This window comes from Nesoenas mayeri, assembly GCF_963082525.1.
Source record: "Nesoenas mayeri genome assembly, chromosome: 1".
Lineage (NCBI taxonomy): Eukaryota > Metazoa > Chordata > Aves > Columbiformes > Columbidae > Nesoenas > Nesoenas mayeri.
In genome coordinates this window covers 121,470,532-121,490,756 of record NC_137541.1, presented here as the reverse complement: position 1 = coordinate 121,490,756, position 20,225 = coordinate 121,470,532, and the positions used below count along the sequence as shown (strand labels likewise).

Genomic DNA, 20,225 nt, shown 5'->3' with positions numbered 1-20,225 from the left:
AGAAAATGAGATTCAGTGCTTATTTAGTAGAACCTCCAACTCAATCTGTACTTCAACTTGAATATAGCACAGCTGAAAGCCTCTGCCTATTTTAGAACAGTATCAGCAGCATCAATCTAGTCTGGCTAAGCTAAATGAAGTCAATATTTCACTCTTTTAAAAGCCTGACCATCCTGTTCCTAATGTATTTTTCCTGAGTGACAAAATTCAATTGTGTAATTTTCAACATAACTACTGTCAAGATTTAAATATTTCTTCCCAAGTATCCTAGATTCCACCTTAAACTAAAATTTTCTTTTCATATGTTAAAGGCAAAAAGTGCATTACAAAGTTTGTAACTCCTCATGAAATATTAATATCTGCTTTTCCAAGTCTTTTTTTCAAAGAAAATGACACTATATTCAAATTTTGTTATGTGTAAATTAATTATACCTTTGCTTATTTTTTCATACATCAAACTACTCCCCACTTCTATTATATATAAACATTAAAAAAATAAATAAAATAAATTTTAAAAAACACCCTTAATAGATCACAAACTTTAAATCCTGGCTGCTTAAAGTCAAAAATGGTCTCCCCGAATTCTAAAGTTATACTGATTTTCAAAAAGCTAATGCCAATTCTGCTTATATTTTCTTGGCTTTTCTAAATCCACATAGTAAGACTGTGATTTTAAAATCTATGATAATCACATAAACCAGAAACTAAAACTTCAAAATGTGGATCCTAAGGAGGAAAAAAAAATTTCTAATTCACCCCTCAGAAGCAGCTAAAAATTACATTGTAAAAGGCACCCTCTGAAACCAAGAGAGCAGACAGGAAGACCTGACAGTCTTAATAATCAAATTTCTACCAATCAGCATAATAGATTTGATGGAATTATTAACCACATCTTAACAATGATGCAAAAAGACACAGATTTCTCAGATTTTTCTTTGCCTATAAGGCAAAGACAAAAGAAGCTACTTATTTGTATAATAAAGCTGAGAAAGTTTTATGTCCACAATGTAGTAGAAAACAGGTCTGATTAAAGTTCTGAAGTGATAAAGAGGAAAAGAGGTGAGGAAAAGAAGCCAAAGGAATCACACAGAACAGGCTACTGGTATACTGTAAACTGAATCTTACAGATCAGAAAGAAAAAGCTAACCAAACTAGCACTTTAAAGAATCTAAAACCAGCTACACAAAAACCTACATTTTTTTTTCTCAATGGAGTAGAAAATGCAGAGCAAAATCAGTTACTATTTCCACCGCATAAGTAAAAGGATCTTGTAGTTTCTAAAACTAATTAGAAAAATCTGACAAGGTTAAGTCTACCAGTGGTTTTTAAACATAATGGTACAGATGCAACTTCCAGTCTGGAGGTGAGGAATCATTAGTGAACTGCCAACTCTTTGAAACAAAGAGAAGAGCATTTGCCATTCTTCCATTTTTGGAACTACTAACAGGGCATGAAGCTTGCTTGATTAGTAGTTGACTCATTACAACATTTCTTATTACACAGAAGCATAAGAAAATAATTTTAAAAAATCACCTGCTGTCGATGAACATGACTTGGATAATCTCTCAAGGAAGAAATATACTATCCAACACATTCCCAGTGACCTGTACTGGACAAGCTCTCCATACAAATACTGACAAAAAAAGAGGGAAGTTCAAGCGTACTAGAGCTTGCAAGACAGTTTCCTCCATTTCCAGTACTGACTCGCTCTGATGTTAAACAAGTTTCAGTATTTGCTCAAATTATTCAGCTGTCGGGTACATTTCTGGTGTCTCCTTGCTCTCTAGCAAAGCAAGAAGTATGTAGACATGATGTATGAAGAAAAATAACTTGTTAGAAAGCTGAACAATTACATACTCCTTATTTATTTTAATATGCTAGCTTTTCATTAACTGCAGTTTTTACACACAAGTTGCAACTTCCTTTCACACAATATTCTGGAAGAGCGTCATGGCTAAAGCAAAAGACATTGAAACAGTGACTACACATACAAGTACAGAAAAACTATGATTTAAAAAAAACCTGTGGAAAACCAAAATTTAAAACTTTAACTATGCAGTATATTTTGCAAAAATATCATGACTAGATGGCCTGCAACCTGTAATATGCCACTAGATGGCAAGTTTGGACAGAAATTAGCTCACTTTTTTTATTCACAGCATGTTTGAAAACAGCAAGTGCATAGGAAAGAACCACTCATGAATAAAGTGTGACAAAGGAGAATAAATAAAAGGAAGAGTTCAATAAACTACTAGCCTTCTTTACAGAGCACATTTGATATTAGTCAAAAAAGCTAAATGGGTTCCCACATCTGCCACAAAAACAGATAATCCGTTCTTATGAATTTGCTGCTCACAGACAGGGAAGAACTTGTTTCTTATTTGGTCACAGGCAGCAGCATTGGCTGTAGCAACCATGCAAATCCAAGATCTGAAGGAAGGCTGAGAAGGGAAGCAGAAGAGTTAGGCCTTAGGAAAGCAAACTTCAGTTTATTCAAGGAATTGGTAGTTAGAATTCCTTGGAAAGCAGCCACAAAGGGGTTGGGGACACACAACACATCCATAGGAGGATAAGGAAGTTGGTTTCATTCAGTTTGGCAAAGAGGTGGCTAAGGAGTGACATAATGACAACTACTTAAGAGAGTTGAAAGAATGACAGAACTAAATGCTTCTTAGTGCCAGACAATACAATAAAGCCATCAACAGCCATAAATTGCAGTTTGAGAGATCCAGGCTGGATATCAGATAATAAACTCACTAGAATGATACATCAGCACTGGAACAGATTGCACCGACAGGTTGTAGCATGTACCCTTGGAGGTTTTCAAGACGCACCCAAAGGGCGTCGTTGATCTGACCTAGTGTTGGCAACAGCCCTGCTTCAAGTAGAAGGCTGGATAGAAGGACTTCCAACAGTATTTTCTCCATTGGAGATGGATCTAGCAGAGCCTGGCACACACAAAAGGGCAATCATTCAAGGGGAATTAAAATAATATTAATCATTATAATAATAAAGCTCTCTGCATTTTGCCTAATTTTGATCAATTGGTACATCCAATTTGAGTTGCTATAGGAGGGCATTAATGCACCAGTAGCAAGTTTTGGCAGTATCTTCAGAGACATAGAAAACAAATACAGATTTGAATTTACAGATACCTAATAATAGTATTTTAGTCTGTTTGTTTGGCTCTGCTACTGACTTCCCTGACACACAATGAAGTCACAGGTCACATATTCCCAATCAATGAATTGAGCAATTCTTATCATACTCACCTTCCAGATTAATGAACACTTTTTTGAAAAATACAATCTAACTCTACATTATCATCTGAGTCATTTAAAAACATTCAGCTGTAATATGTCACTTTGTTCATTGATTGATCCTATGGCCAAAAAAGGATGTTACATATGATACTGCTGGAAACAAGCATCCAAGAAGGAGCTTCTATAGTTGAGTCCCCCTAAAGACATTGCTGTGCTAATGTAAGGGTGGTACAGAAAAGGAGCAGGAATCAGACCGCGTGCTAAGAGCAAGTAGTGACAACACTACATTGATTGGAAACAACAACCTTAAAGAGCCTCAGTAGCCTGTATTGCTTTTTAATCACCTACTGCTTCACCCCTTCCAATCAACATAATACGGTTCTCATGTATTTGAAGTCATGTTTCTAAAAAAAAGTTAAAATTACTGCTTTATATATCCTTCACAGTTCTCCATAGCAACATCCAAATGGAAAAGTCCAGAACAGTCAGCTGACTATTTGAATTACAAGAAGCTATTCTGTTTCCAGGAAATATTACAACAACCTCAGGAATAAAGCTCTTTGTTGTGTAATTCCTATTCACTCAGATCTTTCAGTTTTGGTCTGCCACACCTCTCTCCATAATTTTGGTTTGATCTTTTGTTGCCAGCCTATACAGAACTTCCTACCTGGTTTTAATAGAAAAATAAATCCTGTTTTTAAAATCAGCTCTTCCTGTAGCTTGCCACAGCCTTGTGTTTTGATATTGCAGAAGCATGCAAATAAGCATTGAAGTTCTTAACACAGAGGAAAATATATCTGAAAAGTTAACCCTTCACAATTTCCCCATGCTTAAATTCAAAAGTACAACAAGCAGGTAACAAAACAGTGACAGAGTACAAATTAAACTTTTTGCTTAGCCGCAATGCATATGTAAACCTCTCCAAACAAAACAAAAAAACACATAAGAAACAAGGTGCATTTAAGTGAACACTGAATTTATCTTGCAGGATAAATCTCAAACAACTGAAATGTGAGCAGAAGCCTTACCTCATCAGAAGAGAGAAGGTAAATAGGTGTTAACATAGGAATTTTACTTAAATCACAACTCAGGCCAAGTGATATCAGGATCTCCTTGAGAACTTCATATCTCTTGGTATTGCTTATCTTAAGCAAGTTAAAATCCTCTTCAGTTTGGACATCCATAGAATTGATATCCAGTTCCAAGTGTGCCTGGCAGGATATGTGCAAAGGGAATAAAACAAATAAACAAAAAGGTTTGTTGGTATTACACATTTTAGCATGGCAGAGAGAAATAAGCACGAGAGTACACTACAATTTTCTCTGAAATCTACACAAAATATCCCTTCTTAATAAACTAATCTTCTCCTGAAGGTGTTGCTCGAACTTGTATTTACTAACCTAAACTTTTCTTTCTGCTTTTCATGACTGCTAGCAAACTAGAGCCAACAAGAACATTGGTCATATTCTGGCCTGTGCAAGAGCAGAACTACATAAAAATTGAAAGAGCTTTATCAGAGGTTGCACAAGATATGTAGAATGCAGGCTGAGCAAGTCCTTATCGTGTCACAAGAATTAAGTTGCAATCAATGCAGATAAAGAAATGCTTCTGTCTGAAAGAGAACTACAAACCTCAGAACACCACTTGGTAGAGAATCACTTGTCAGGGCACAAGCAGATGTTTAAAAGTAGAACTGAAATGCAGAAGGAAAAAAAAAATACAAACAGGTTTCTTTTTTGTGTTTTTTGTTTTGGTGGGTTTTGTTTTTTTGCTCAATTAAAAAAAAAAAAAATATGTGCTCCAAGATATTTCAAAGTCTCTGCACCCTACTACATGCATATTCCTTTAATGAAAATCACAAGCCATTATCTTTGTTCATTTCTCCAATTTTGCACATCTTAATGATGTTCTTCATCTTTCATATATAATCTACTTTATTGAAATTCAGGGAAATATATTGAAATGGTGGGTGGGGCAGGAAACAAGAGTACAGAAAAAAGGAAAACAAGTAGTCTGTGACAGAATATTTAATGGCTGATGTCACTGTCAGTCCCCCAAAGAGAAAACAATAAGGCTTTTCAAATCCAGACTGGAAGTCATTTAAAATTACAAATGACACATTAATCCTTTTAATCTGATTTTTGAAGGTATACTGTAATGCTCTTTTTCTGGGGAAAAGCTCTGCAGTATTAAGTTTTACTACAGCAGAATGGTCAATTTAAACGGTACAGCAAAGCAGGTTTTACCATGGAACTTGCAGAAACGGAGAGCAACAGTATCTAATCAATTTTCTAGTACAAGCCTACAGCACATGGGTGGCAAAGCTTCCTACATAAAGCTATAAACATGCTACTATGTATAAAAGATTTTCCAAAAAGCTAGCAGATTTAATCTAATAAACTGATAAGAGATGAAAACACTTCTAAGAAACCCGATGAATATTTCTGAATTACACAATTGCTAGAAGACTGTATGCTACCTGATATGTGACAGTTAAATTAGTGTGCTCTGGGCTCCTGAGAAAGTTCTCCTGTAACTAAAATATTGGTAAAAATAAGTCTTAGAATCTTTCATAAAGTTTTTTTTCAGCTATGCCCCCATTATACTCCTCATCTATCTAAATACTGGTAAACAAATCTTGCTCTGCTTTTCTTAGTGTGCTGCTTGAAAGCAGAGAAATGGAAGTGACATAATAGTCAACAGCCATGCTCAAAATGTGCAAGTTGCCTCCAGGCTCACTTGAAGAGTTTTACTGCGAAATGGCAAAGATATCTCTAGATTTAATAGCACAGATTGTACACCCAGGTAGACGCACACTCTTGGGGAATAGACTTGTTTTCTAAACTTAGTGGTAGTTCTTACTAGCCTTTCTATCCCTCAAAACTTTTGCCAGATATCTGTAAATATTTAAATAACCTGTAACCAACATTTACTTTTCACACAGCCGTGGAAGCTTCCTCACACATTATCCAGGAAGACAGAGAGTAATAATAACAAAAAAGATTATGAGCACTTGAACTTATCTGTTTAACTTTTTGAGGAGGTGTGGGATTTTTTTTGGTTGTTGAAGTTTTTTAACAGAAATCACAATACCGTAACACTGGTGAGGTACCTATTTGATGGGATATCATTATTCTTAACTGGAATAAATGAGATTTTGGCTCATTTTAGACTCTACCACTTCTGTCCCACAGGTGCTCTGAGCTTTTTGTTAGGTGCAGAATGTTAAACATTTAAAAGTTTAAAGCCTGAAGGAAAATTTGGGAAACAAAAAAGCAAGTTTCCAGCAGACTAGATTCTCCCTCGAGAGAAACCCCAGATTAGGAGCATATATTACTGACTGAAAACATGTCGAGGTTTAGAAAACAAAAGCAAAGCTTTAGAATTTTAATTTTGCTAGTAAATAGAAAAAAAAAATGCATTCCAGCTGAACAAAGGCTTTTCAAAAATGATAGAACAACAAGGCGAACATCACGAACCTAAAATTCATCTAGAAATTTGCCTTAATCAAAACACTGCTAAAAAAACATAGAATCGTCCACTTAATCCACAACACTAAGATAAAATTAGAATTAAACTGACAAAATGGTAACAATACTAGCAAAAAAAAAGAACCAACAGACTTAAATCAAGAATGGCATTTTGGTGCAGTCAGAGACTAACCTTTATTGTCTAGCTACTTACTTAAGCAAGAATTTCCAGCAGTTTTTCAAGACATGGCATGCAACAAGTACTAGAGGCTGGAGCTCTCGTTCACTAGTCAGATTTCCAGAAGAGCTGGCTGCCTTACACCTTAAGAGGAGATGTCTTTCAAGTTTCTTGCAAGGTTTATTTTACACTGTCTCCTGACTCTCTGCTTCACCGTAGTTCATATTTTTGTAAGGGTGTTTCTTTTTTTTTCTCTTGCCAGTATAAGCTTTCACCCCAAGTCCACCAACAACTCAGCTCTTCCTGTTCCCACCTCCCAAAATCTGCAAAATGTACCATTGTATTACTGCACAACTAGCAGGCAGAAAAGGACAGCTCTGCTCTTGAAGATACTTGCTTACTATGCAAATCTGCTCTCTTCTACCACTCGCTGTGGTCTTGCATGATCTACATGTGCATGGCTACACCGCGAAAACAAGGAAATGGGACAGCAGTAATATTCTCTACCATTCATTAAGCTTCCTGAGGATCAAATGAAAAACTGTTCTGCATTCAGAGTCCTTGTACCTTCATCGAGACGTCCCCTTGACAAGCATCCCCAAGAGCACGCAATGGGAACAAGGGAACACTTTTAGCATACCACAACATCATGTAGCAATGAGTAAACTAATGCTGCTGCATACACAGTACCTGAGAAAGAATGGCTGCTCCTCCACTGTCTCCATAAGTCAGATGAACAATAACTATATCTTTATCGGTATTATTTAGTCGACTCAATGTCTTCACTTTGCTGTTATCTTCCTTCATCACTTCCTCAAAAACACAGCCACTGACCAAAAGATTTAACTTAATTTCAGTGCTGTCCATTTTAGAGACCACCAATTCATGAACAGTCTTCTTCAGTTTGTTTTTCCTCTTTATTTGTATGCCACCAAATGTAAAAGATGAAGAAAACCCTAGAATCTTCCCACCTTTAGATAAAAACTTCATAAATTGTTTGTGGTTCTTCTCAGAAATAGGCCCCTCTGTGGCAATGATCAGCAGCAGTGAATTATCAATCCACGGATCCTTCAGAACTTGTTCCTCATGCAGCTGGTAGATGGTGTAGCTTTCTGTATCAATGCATTCCTGAAGGATTGATTTTATCTGCTCAAATTCCACTTTTGCAGGTTCAGAGCCAAGATAAATCAACACATTAGGGGGCTTTCCAGCAAGGTTTACTCTCTTTATTCCTCCTGCTAGACAGTCATCATTCTTCTCTTCCAGTTTGCTATTGGAATCATCAGAAAGTTCTGGAATGTTTTCTGCAGAGGCAAATCTGACCGATTCAATAGTACTGTTTTCAAGTTGCAGGCATTCATGACAGCTAGAAAGATGCAAGTGATGATGATCTCCCGCACCTATCTCTTTGTCAGATAGGCTGTTGGATTCATCTTCATGCTCACTTTCTTCCTCTAGCTTGGATTTTTCCTCCTCACCTTGTCCTGTGGTTTCAGCTGCTCCTAATCCTGATTTAACAGTAGTCCCAAAAGTAGCAGCAGAGGTTACTTCATCCATTTGTCGACTGTTTACACTTTGGTCTTCTACAGATGGTGCCACCTGTGCCAACTCCTTCAGACTAGATTCCTCTAAATGGACAGCTGAAGAGTTAAAGAATAAGAAAAAGGAGTTATAAAATAAGAGAGCTATGACGAATATCACTTCCACAGTAGGATTTAGACTTAACTTCCGTACAAATCATCTATAACAGCAAGAATTACACTTCTTTGACACACCAAGAACATAACAAATTTGCACTCATAACAGAAGTCATTTAGTTTAATGACTGTGTCAGCAAAGTTCAACTGAGAGCACAACACTCGATACTTACAGGGCACATTTAAACAAACTAACATTTATTGTGAGCACAAAAATAAACCACGATCACTACTGTACACAATGCAGATGTGTTCTTAACAGAACAATATTCTGTGGGTGGGAAGGTGAGGAAGTTCTCATAAATGCATCACCTTGTCATCTTGTTATGTTGCCTGTCCCTCTGTTACCAGCAAAGGACAAAAAGAAGCAAGGGAAGTACCGCCGGAAAAATGCTGGTCTCTTGAGGAGGGCAGGGTGGAAAATTGCTTGCTGCTATTTTGAAATAAACTATTTTGAAATAAACTAATAAAGTGATGATATTGGGTAAGACAGAGACATTGAACCCTGTCTCTTGCAGAGCTGAAGCCTGCAGATAAAAGTCTGGCACATGTAAAAGGCAGTAAAATATATCTGAACTGCTTTCAGCCTGCAGAAAGGGAGACATACCCATAGCAAGACTTGGGAGCTAAGAATCCAAGGGAAAACTAGCAAATAGGAAGAACTGTTAAGCCTTCCCCTTTCTTCCCCAAGAAGGATAAAAATGCAAAGATAAAAGATTTCTGATCAATAAAAGTAAGAAAAGAAGGGCAAAGATAATTCTTGTCAGTACGAAACTTGCAGATCAAACTAAGTAAGAGGAAAGAAAAAATAGTCTTGATAAGGTAATTTTTTTCAGCTACTGAGCCATGAAAATATTTCAAATCAAAATCTGCAAAATTATACTGAACCTCTCCCCACTCCCATGAGGCCAAATAAACTTGCTATATTTTTGTTTCTGATTACTCAAACAAATTCAGTGAAAGACTTGATTAACAAATAGTCAACTGACACATAATATGCCAGATCCAAGTTCAACCACCTTCTTTGCTTAGCAACATTTGCATTCCCTGGAAACTATATCCTTTTTGCCTAGTTTGTAGCAAGAATTTGAAGCAAGATGTGTTCAAATCCCAGGAGAATTTCACAGCTAGCAGCCTATAAGTTATTCCATCTACAGCCTCTATCAGCCTGTTCTCCTGGAGCAGGTTCTAGCACACACACAGTACCTGAAGCAAAGTGAGCCAGAAAACATTCTGAAAAGTAAATGAATGAGGCACTCTCTCAGCTCCCATCCCCTCCTTGAATGATTATGTTTGCAGAACAGCACCAAGAGACAGTTTCACATCAGATCAATTTGTGAGCATATTCCTACTCTCTTGCACCCCAGCTAGCTGTTCGTGATTTTGTCATTCCCTGACTTCTGCCAATGCACTAATGTACATAAAAAGACGAACCAAGCAAACAGAAAACCCCACAACCAAACACAAAAAACTCCAAACTAAACAAAAAACCCCAACCCTCTCTGTTTGGTTTGGGGTTTTTTGTTTTGGTTTGGTTTTTTTGGTGGGGTGGAAAGAAGGGGACGTAGGAGACAGGGAAGAGGATTTTTTTGTAGCCCAAGTCATTATTTTATTTTTCTGTGTGACCCACGGTTTCATCAACACAGTTGAGAAGGTACAATAAGACAGGAAGAAATGAGACTGCAGCTGGACAGAAACAACAAAAACAAAAAAGTGTGGCTGTACTCTCCAAGAACACACTACTCTACAATACCCTACAAGCTACATATTATGGCACTTTTAGAAAAGTAGTGGAAAAAAGAAGTTCAAATGTCATGCAGCAAAGGGAGGTGAAGTTTGGGGTCCCCACAGCCCAGACAAGAATTTTATTTAAGAATGGTGTTACAAGTTTAATCACAACTACTACTTCTCCTCACTGTGGAATTAGCCATGAACTCCCAGCTTACCTTAGCTGAAACTATTAAATTAGTGAGGATACAATGGCTTGTAGTTTTGATATAATTAAAATCAACCCCTAAAGAAATAACCACCCACCAAAAATAATTTAGCAATGACACCACCCTTCTTCCTTAGGTTATCCCGTTCCCTTTCTAGAAAGCATCTGTGAGCATTTCTCTTCGTGGTTTAAAAAGGATTAAGATGTTCAAATTATGGCAATTGTTCTCAACCTATATTCAGCTTTGAATACCCTTTTATTTCAAATCTGAAGAACGGCAACATATGCCTAAAACCTTCTGTATTTTTTCAAATAGATTAGTTAATCTAACAGACAAAACTTACAGAAACAATATTTTAACTTCACTTTTGTGACATTTAAATATTCATGCATTTGCAAAACGTTAAACACCATCATGGATACTCAGAGATCTCATCATACTAAGGTTAATTATCGGCAGTAGCTTATGAGGCATTAAAGAGGAGGATTTATTCCAAAAATCTTTTGAACCATTCTGCTGTTGTTTCTGTTGTTGCATTTGTAAGATGTTCTATAAATAGAGAAACTCACTCAGAAAGTGATCTCACTTTTCAAGGATCTCTATATTTGACAGTATAAAAGTATAATATTTATATATTTGACTGTATAAAATACAGTCACGCTACAGTCATGAACTGCCTAGAATGACAACAGGAAGCAAGCACTGTGCCAAAACAAAAGTATGGGGGTTTTATGTAGGTATAAAGACAATGTGAACAGTCCTAAAATAACCATGCAACAAATATGTTCTACCATTAAAAACAATTGGTGAAGATACTTACAAACAATCTTGTGTGGCACCATTCCATTATCCATTTGAAGCCTGTCTTCCATGAATGCTATTCCAAGGTTACTGAAATTATCTACACTTGCTTCAGCAATTAACTTATAAGGCTCACCAGGTTTATAGGCCAACGGTGAACAATAGTCTGACCACTTCACGATCTAGAATAATAAAGCATATGCATGTTTTTCACTTTGAAAAAGTTATAGAAAAGTAACAAAATATCAACAATATTATGAGTCCACAAGATGAACTGCAAATGAAATGTGGCCTTCCTTCCCAAAGGGTTCTGCTATTAAAAAGCAGGCAGAGCCAACAGAGAGACACTGTCAAACCAAAACAGCACAACTGGCAGACTCCACAACTGGAAGTAATTTTAAATAAAATATTTTAAAAATATATTATTATAGAATACCAAATTGGCAGAATCACTTTTGAGACTAGTTTATGTGATGCCTGATGTGTTTAAAACAACTACTACATTTAACAGTATCAAGAGTTAACACATATCAACTAGAGTAGGCTTTCATTTGATAGTTCCTTTTACACAAAAGTGCACCCTTTATAACTATAAAGGTCAATGTATGAGACTGAATACAACCATAAGAATCTACTGAAGAAGGGTTGTGTAGCAAGCAATACCTGTGACGAGACTCAGTCCTGAGAGAAGTAAACAAAGCAACATCCACACTAGTGTTGAAAGCAAATAGGGAGTACAAATATATCTTTCCCAAAGATCAAGGCTATAAAAGCTTCAAGTAACACACAAAATGGCAGGAGAGCATTATTATCACATTCTAAAGTAAAATCCTATTCATCTTTTTCCAAGACACGGCTTTCAGCACAAATTCTAAAAAGAATGCTGATAAAAAGAGCAAAAGTAAACTAGTAAGGTTTAATAAAAGTACATACTATCAGAACCAACATTAACAAAACACAGAAGATTCAAGTGGCTTATTACATCAAAAATTATGTTCTCCAGAAAAGAAGCATTATGAAAGGGATGCACTTCAGTATATTTTCTTCAAGAAGGTTTGTTAAACCGAAACTATGCAGCTGTACCTTCTTGAAGAACAAGTTTCAAGTTTAACTATAAAAGTCAAAAACTAAAGAAAAAGCTAAAAGTGTTTTGGTGTCTTTCTGAAAGGTGGGCACATTAATAAAGATGACAAATCTGCCTACTGACTCATAGTTTGAATCACTGTAGTTGGAGCATCAGTGAGACTTCACCCCACTGTCACTGGGGAAGTCTGTGACCAAGTCAGCCAGAATTGCCCCAGCTAACAGCCTTGAGTGATGTCCTGGACAACACTATCACTTCCCAGATGGAAGGTACTCCCAGTTGTGTTTAGTCTATTGGTAAAACACCCACAGCCAGAATGGAAGTCTTCCCTTGTAGTCATAAGGCATAAAACTCTGAGGGCTTGCTGCTGTCGGCAACTCACGATCTGCAGTGACAAATATGGCAGATACATTTATGATACAGGATACCAGCTTCCTTCTCTATTTTCCTCAGCATATGACTGAGCTGCTCTCTGTGGTGGAGAGCAAGAGACTGAGACCATAATTAGATATCCTTTCTTACCCAGAGGACAGGCATGAGCAGGTAACATCCACATGTTGCCTGGAAACTGTGAGGAAGATATATTGATGCTCTTGAGCTTTTTTTCATGGCATCAAGTAAAACATTAGGCATGCTAACAACTAAAAAGCAGTTATCGCTGTCTGGTGCAAATAAAGCAAATACACAAAAGAACCTCACAAAGTAAGGCTGTTGCCAAGACATATGACATGTAATCCTGCTCATGCAACAATCCATTTGCTTCACAGCAGAACAAAATCTTCAGAGGATATTTTCAAACAGGCCAACCTTTCCTGCTATGACTAGAAATCTTCATCAAAGTTCTGTCAGAATACAAAATGAAAGGTGAGCTCTTACCAAGAGCTGAGAATTTATACTCCTGCTCTCTGCGTCCATCTCAGTTTCAACAGAAAACAGTCACAGATCACTGACAGCCCTACAGAGAATGGCTTTTTTGTCTAGAAATTCTCATGGGCCACAGAAGCAATTTGTTCTTATAGTCTCTGTCTATGCTGACAACTGGCTGCCAGAGGTAGCAGAATTAAAAGCACTTTGCTAGAAGTGACACATACAGAGCAGAACAAAAACCAAAATAAAACAGTAGTCCTTTTCCTTTTTAATTTTGGTATTCTGCTTAGAATATCACTTTTGAGTTTAATAAATCGAACCAGTTACTGACGTCTACATTAGAATGCAAACATTTTCCATTCTAAAGAAAATGGAAACAAAACCAACAAGATTAAAAAACTCCACTGAACAATAAACTCAAAAAGAACAACAAACTATATCTTCAACCCAGATGTTTTTGTGGACCTCTCTACTACCAAAAAAAAAAAAAATAGGTATCAAAAAAACGCCACCCTTCTCTTAGCCTTCTGTCTGAGTAGGCCCAGCACTCCCCAGGTGCACTCAGAACACACAGAGCACAGCAGGTATCTTACCCATTTTACCTCCTAGAAGTACGGCTCACTTGGATGGATTCCATAGTTTTACATCAAAGGTAATAAAAACATTTACAAACCAGCTAATGTGGTTGTTTCCTCTCAGCAAAGTTCTGAGAGTTCTCAACAAGCTTTCAGCACCTCCAGTCCTCACACTCTAAGCTTCATGGAGATAATGACTTTGCCTGATGCAGCACTTCAGGAAGACATCATTTATCTACAGGGCAAAGACTAACACGCTCCCAAAGCATGCTCAGTTCCAGAATTGAGAGGCCTCCATGGAGGGTGAAAGTACTAAAAATTTGATTGCAGGCACAAATTTTGAACTGTGCCCATGCCCACTTTGTCCTTCTGTCCCTGCACTCAAGTTACATAAGTCTATTTACCAACCATTCTGCTCTCAATGTTCACTCCAGCAGAGGACTCCTGGATCATCTCCCCAAACAAGTGGCGTGGAAAAGATATGTTTCTCATCCAGGGAAATGGACAGGCCACAAGTACCTGTGTATGTAACAGGCTTCCTTTAACTCCAAAAAGGAGCTTGAAACCTGATGCCAAAGCAAGGATGACAGACAGCCCTTTAGGCAGGAGCCATTCAGGAAGACACCTTATTGACTGCCCGCAGGTGGTGGTTCCACCTTGTGGCACAGCCTTCTTAATGGGACATGTCTGTCGGTTTTATGGTAGCCCAGTGATCAGGCCAGAGGTTTTATTACTGTTTATCCAGCAATATCCTGGCATGCACATCTTGCCATTTCTCCTCTTTCCAGCAGGCAACAAGGTCTATTCTGTCCTCTTCACCACAGAGAGGACATAGCACACACAACAACTGACTGCCTTAGGAAGGAACTAGGACAACCTGTACAGCTTGGAAGATTTTTTCTCCCTGCAAGGTAAGTTTATCTTTTGTTTCAGGTTACAACTTTTCTCCTCCTTCCGACCTGCATCCAAGATGAGACACCTAGGCAGCAAATGTTCCTCACGTGAGGAAAAAGTTATAAAACCAATAAAATTTAGGGGGGAGAGAGAGAGACATTATCTCAAGTTTATAGTCAGTTTTGATAGGGTCTGGATACTATTTTTATGTATAATTTGTTTAGAGACGCTATGTATTTAGTAACCCAAGTTTTAGAACATCATCTAAATCCACACTTTCAATATAGTAGTGGAGAAGACATTTTTTTGATTTCTAAGTGTGTAGGACAGGAACATTTTTTAAGTATGCTTGACATATGGATTTCAGTTGTAGTTTAATTTATATCTTTGGATGCCTTAAAAACATTTTGTAAGTATTATGCATTAAAAGGCAAACACAATTTATAACATTCCAACCAAGAAATATTGCTACTTCTCCACTGCATTTTATAGAAAAGTGGAGAGGTTAAAAGCTCTGTTTTGGTCTTACTTCTGCGGACTAACAAAATTAACCAAATGTATAAAACTTTAACTTGTACTTATAAACACAATGAAAGGAAGCTTCCAAGAGAGACTTCTATTTTAATTACAACTTTTCACAACCACTTTGTTGGAAGCTTGAAGAACGTTTCAGAAATCTTAATATATGCTTAGTTTGTATATTCTTACTAAGGCATATGTTTCAGCTGGTGCCAGAGACAGGATACTGAGCTAAATGGACTTCTCATCTGACTTAGTATGACAGCTCTCCAGCATTTTTTTTTCCTGTTCAGCATATCCAACCAGACATGCCTTAATCAAAGTCACAATGGGATTCTACAGTTCCTATCCACAGGGAGAGAAACATGCAACTAAACAGAATCCCAGTAAAATGCTTATAGGTCTACTTGAAGCATAATATAGAACTAGAGTATTAACAGTGATTCAATTTAATGACAATATTACCTTTTTTTATTCTAAATAACATTATAAAAATACAAAATCTATCCACCATTGATTTTTTTTTCTGTCAAGTGTTTTAGGTTTATACCTACCAAATTAACTAGCTGTACTACTTTCTATGCAAGAAAAAAGGGAACTACTTACCTCTTTTGAAGAGCCAGGTGCTTTCTGCAAGTTATCTGTCTGAGCTGAAATGCTTTCTGTCACAAAAGCTATATGTTCTGCTTTAAGTAACTTATCAGGATATATAAAAGGAGAAACAAGAAGCAGACTCCATCTGTTTAAGTCATCAAGAAACTGGAAGAGACAGAAAATAAAGATAAGTCTATACAGCAAGCATCTGATTTAATAATTCGTGTTTAAGTTATGCCCAGCCTAAATTCAAATCTGACCCTTCAGCATAATGTGAAGGGTATCTGCCATTTCACACTCCTCATGAGGAAAAAAAAAGGGGTAAAAGGCCTGAACCATTTAGGAGGAACACATTAAAAGTAAAACTAATGGCAACAACCCAAGCTTTTAAGCAATTCATACTCCAGCTTTCAGCTTTACAGGAAGAATGCACAAGTGAGTTGGCCACAAGACCACTGGGCCATTGGCACTGCGACTTGTGAGCCATTTGCAACTGGAGGCAACCCTCATTCAACCTGATCCTCGTCTCCCATTCACACTGCACTTCCCCCTGCCTCTTCCTTCCTTCCCTCTTCTCCCCTGACTACACAAACCCCTGGCCCAGCTGCCTCAGTTCTGGTGGCTGATGGGCACTGTCTGCTACTGAGCAGGGACTGAGAAAGCAGCCACAACACCCAGCCTGGCTGGCCAGTCACTACAGCCCCTCTAACTGGACAGTAGTCCAGGTGGCATTCATTCTAGTTGGGTAACAATCCTCCAGGAAACATACAGCCCCACTGCAAAGTCATATATGCTGTCTCTACGCTCACCTGTCAAAAGACCAACCAAGCTGTGAGCCACAAGTGACCCAAGAGCGATATATTACACAAGTCTAATTTTTAGACCTAATTTACAAAGTTCCGGGATTTCCTTTGTATGACACTTATATTTTGTGGACATGTACAACTCATGGACAAATTCTTTAAAAAGATATTTTTAAAATATTTTTAAATTATCTGAAATAAAAGGAGAGGGTACTCTCTTTTTATATATATATATATTTTGAGTCTTCATGCATTTGCATTGAAATTACTCATACAGTATGCAACTCTAAGTTTAAAGTTGAAATAAATCATTCAAACTAAATTTGTCCATAAGGCAGCCTACACACTTAGCAGACTATTGGACAAACTTTTCCTTCATTAAATCATAAAAATGGATCCCTCACTTGTCCTCACAAATGAGCAAATAAAGCTCAATAGCCAGAATCAGTAGAACAAAGGACAATTTTAAGAACCTCAAAGATTCTAAATAATCTGTTCCCATACAATATTATTCCAACTTTTATGTAGTTATTTCTCCAGCATATTGTATTGAACTTATTTTTTCTAAAATATTTTAAAAGTGGCAAACATTAGAAACAGATATTTTTTCTACTAGTATATTAGAAACACATGCTTTGCACATCATCTGTAATTTTATGTGGAATCATAAGAGAATTTCCCTACAGCACACTAAATGTGGACAACACATCTAAAATGAAACCGCACAATATTAGGTCTATAGGAGTGTCTTGCCAATCCAACCAGCTTTACTGAGCACAGAAGCTGCAAGAGTAAACATTGCTGCCTTCCACGGGAAAGTGAACTGAACTCATGAAGCTTTATATTATCTTAAGCATGCAATTTGACTAAAGATCAAACAAAAAAACCAAAACTTGACAGGTTACGATTTATTACTTGCTGGTATCTTATCTGAAGGAAGTCACTGAGCACAGTCCAGAGGCAGTTATACCTATCTGGAAAGCAAAGTAGATCAGCTAGCTTCCTAGAAGCCAAAAAGGCATGCTAGTTTACTTTTTTTGCTTCACAGATGACATAGAGAGCTCCAGAGTGATGCTGCCCCTATCTTTAATGCAGCCAGGTCCAGAGCCTTTATATGCCACATTACTGAGGTGCAGCATGGCAGGCATCATCCACAGGAATTCTCAGAGACAAATGGAACTAGTACATATTTTTTAGAGACAAATACATTTTTAATAAGAGCATTGACTTTATGCCAAACTTCAAGTCAAGCCACAGTTCCCTAGAGGGCTTCCCAGCTCCCAAAAAACACAAACTGACAAGCTTTGTCAGTCTGCATGCATAACATTGCAGACAGAAAAAAAATGTGCTTACTTGTGCAAGGACCCAGAAGAAGCTATTTCAAAAAGTGGCAGAAGCAAAGAACAGCACAAATTAGTTGAAATATGATTCACAAAACAATAATCCAGGGTAATTTAGGCAAAACTCCTCTAAACACATGGACAATTATTTGGTTTTGCTTTTAAGAGCTTTATTGAAATGTGAATTAAGTATTTAGTTTTCCCGTGAGAGATTCTGAGATTGTCATCATCACTTTTAAGTATGAAATAATCTGCTCATTAGATAGCAAAAAGACTATTTTAAAACAAATTCCATTAGCATTTGTGACCTTATTTTCACTGCACTGAAAACATACTCTTTACCCACTCAACTGTTGAAAAGCTTCTCTGCTTCTTGAAGAGTAGCACTTAGCCAACGACATCCTTCACAAATACATTTCAGTGACACCCATTTAAGTAAAACATGTTACAACTTAAATAATTTCCACAAACACACAAATAAACATCAGCAAAAAGGAGAGATTAAAAATATTCTTATCCACAACAATTCTGGTATTTAGTGACAAGTTTAGATAAATCAAACATGAACTAATTCAGTGGATTGGGGGGGGATGCCAGAGAAGTTCCACTTCTAAATCTGGAAGTCAGAAGCAAGCTTACTCTCAGCTTTACTTCAGGAGATGGCAAGCAAAGCTTGATGCACAGTATTTTTCCAGTCGTGGGCTACCACATCCTCACCCCACCCTCCTCTCTCACTGTCCATTTGTGCAAAAGCAGTTTTCACAGATCTTGGTTTTTGTGTCTTTTTCCTCACTTGAAATAACGTTTTGTGTCGGGAGAGGCACACAGTTGTCAATTCAGACTCCATGACAGATTCAGCTAAGTTCTAAACCTCTGACTCAAGTCTTGAACGCACAAACATGGCCAATATTTTTAGACTAAAGCCTTTTAGGTGCTAAAAGTATGTCACTAATACGGAAACACTAACAAGTTCTCCTAAGTGCTCCCATTGCCATAGCTGTACTTGCCCGGTTGCACTTTACATGCATACAGTAAAAAACATTCCTCAGCCCATTCCTTAAGCCAACAATCTGTAGTAGTGAAGTCAGGTAACTATAACGCTACTACGATTTTCTACCTAAGCCCTACCCTTGACGAGCGGAGCTGTGACAGGCCTGGGACGCTACACCAGCTGTTTCTTAGTCACGAGTCCCGACCCGGCACTGACACACACGCCGTCGCGCACCCAAAGCGAAAGCGCGGCCCCGAGCCTCGCAACTGCTGCGCCCCGTTCCCTCCGGCCTCCGCCCCCTCAGCCCGCGACCGCCGCCGGGGAAGGCGCCGTGTGGCCCCCCGCTCCCCTCGCTGCCCTCTCGCCGCTGGGGGCGCGACTGGACACCGCGGGGGGTGGGGCGGCCGCGCATCGCCGCCGGCGCCCGGCGCGGAAGGCGGCGGGACGTTGCCACGGGAACACGGGAGGCCGCTCCCGGCCACGGCTGCTTCCCCGCCCGCCGGGCGCGGCCGCCTTGCCAGGCCTCAGCCCTCAGGGCTCGGGGCGGTACCTGCGTCTCGTCCGTGAAAAAGACTTTGTTCCCTATCCTGAGGCAGACTCGCTCCTCGGGCGGCACCTGCCTGCGCGGCTGCCGAGTCGGGGGCGCCGGGGCCCCGGCGCAGCGGCAGAAGATGAAGGAGCAGCGGGAGCGGTGCAGGCGGCGCACGGTGCGGCGGATGAGCGCGGCCGAGCCAGGCCCCCAGCGCGCCCATAGGTAGAGGTAGCAGAGCGTGATCAGCATGGCGCGCGCGCCCCGCCACGCCCCCCGCCCGGCCACGCCCCGCGCGCCGCCCCGCCCCCCGCCCGGCCTCCCCAGCGGCCTCTCCAACGGCCGGCAGCGGCCCGGCGGCCGCGGGGGGGAGACCCCGCCCCTCACCAAAGAGAAAGGGGCTTGCCGGTTGGGCGAGCCGGCCGGCCGCTCTGATTGGCTGGCGGCCTCGCGCGCTTGGCGCCTCGCCGCTTTTAAATGCCGGTGGAAGCTGCACCTGCTGCTGCGGAAAATACAAAATTCCGCTTTGAAATGACGTGTGGAGGTGACCAAAAATCATCTAAAATGGCCAGCCTGCGGACGTCTCTCGCCATGCCCTGTTAGCTGTCCCCTGGCTCTGGCGTGAGGGGCGGTGAGGAGGAGTGGTCTGTGTCCTCCCACCCTGGGCACCATGGTCTGAGTTC

The 20,225-nt window shown here is 39.1% G+C and overlaps 1 protein-coding gene across 1 annotated transcript in view; it reads right to left on the bottom strand.

The window, feature by feature from the left end:
- Positions 1-19,794, bottom strand: part of HLCS (holocarboxylase synthetase) — a gene marked incomplete at both ends in the record, with an annotated part of 118,470 nt that extends 98,676 nt beyond the window's left edge. Inside the window, 5 exons of the mRNA XM_080358075.1 lie at positions 4,292-4,474; positions 7,602-8,551; positions 11,366-11,528; positions 15,892-16,044; positions 19,564-19,794. Coding sequence (XP_080214201.1) covers positions 4,292-4,474; positions 7,602-8,551; positions 11,366-11,528; positions 15,892-16,044; positions 19,564-19,794 — 1,680 coding nt within the window. The remainder of the gene's footprint in view (positions 1-4,291; positions 4,475-7,601; positions 8,552-11,365; positions 11,529-15,891; positions 16,045-19,563) is intronic.
- Between the last annotated feature and the right edge of the window lie 431 nt (positions 19,795-20,225).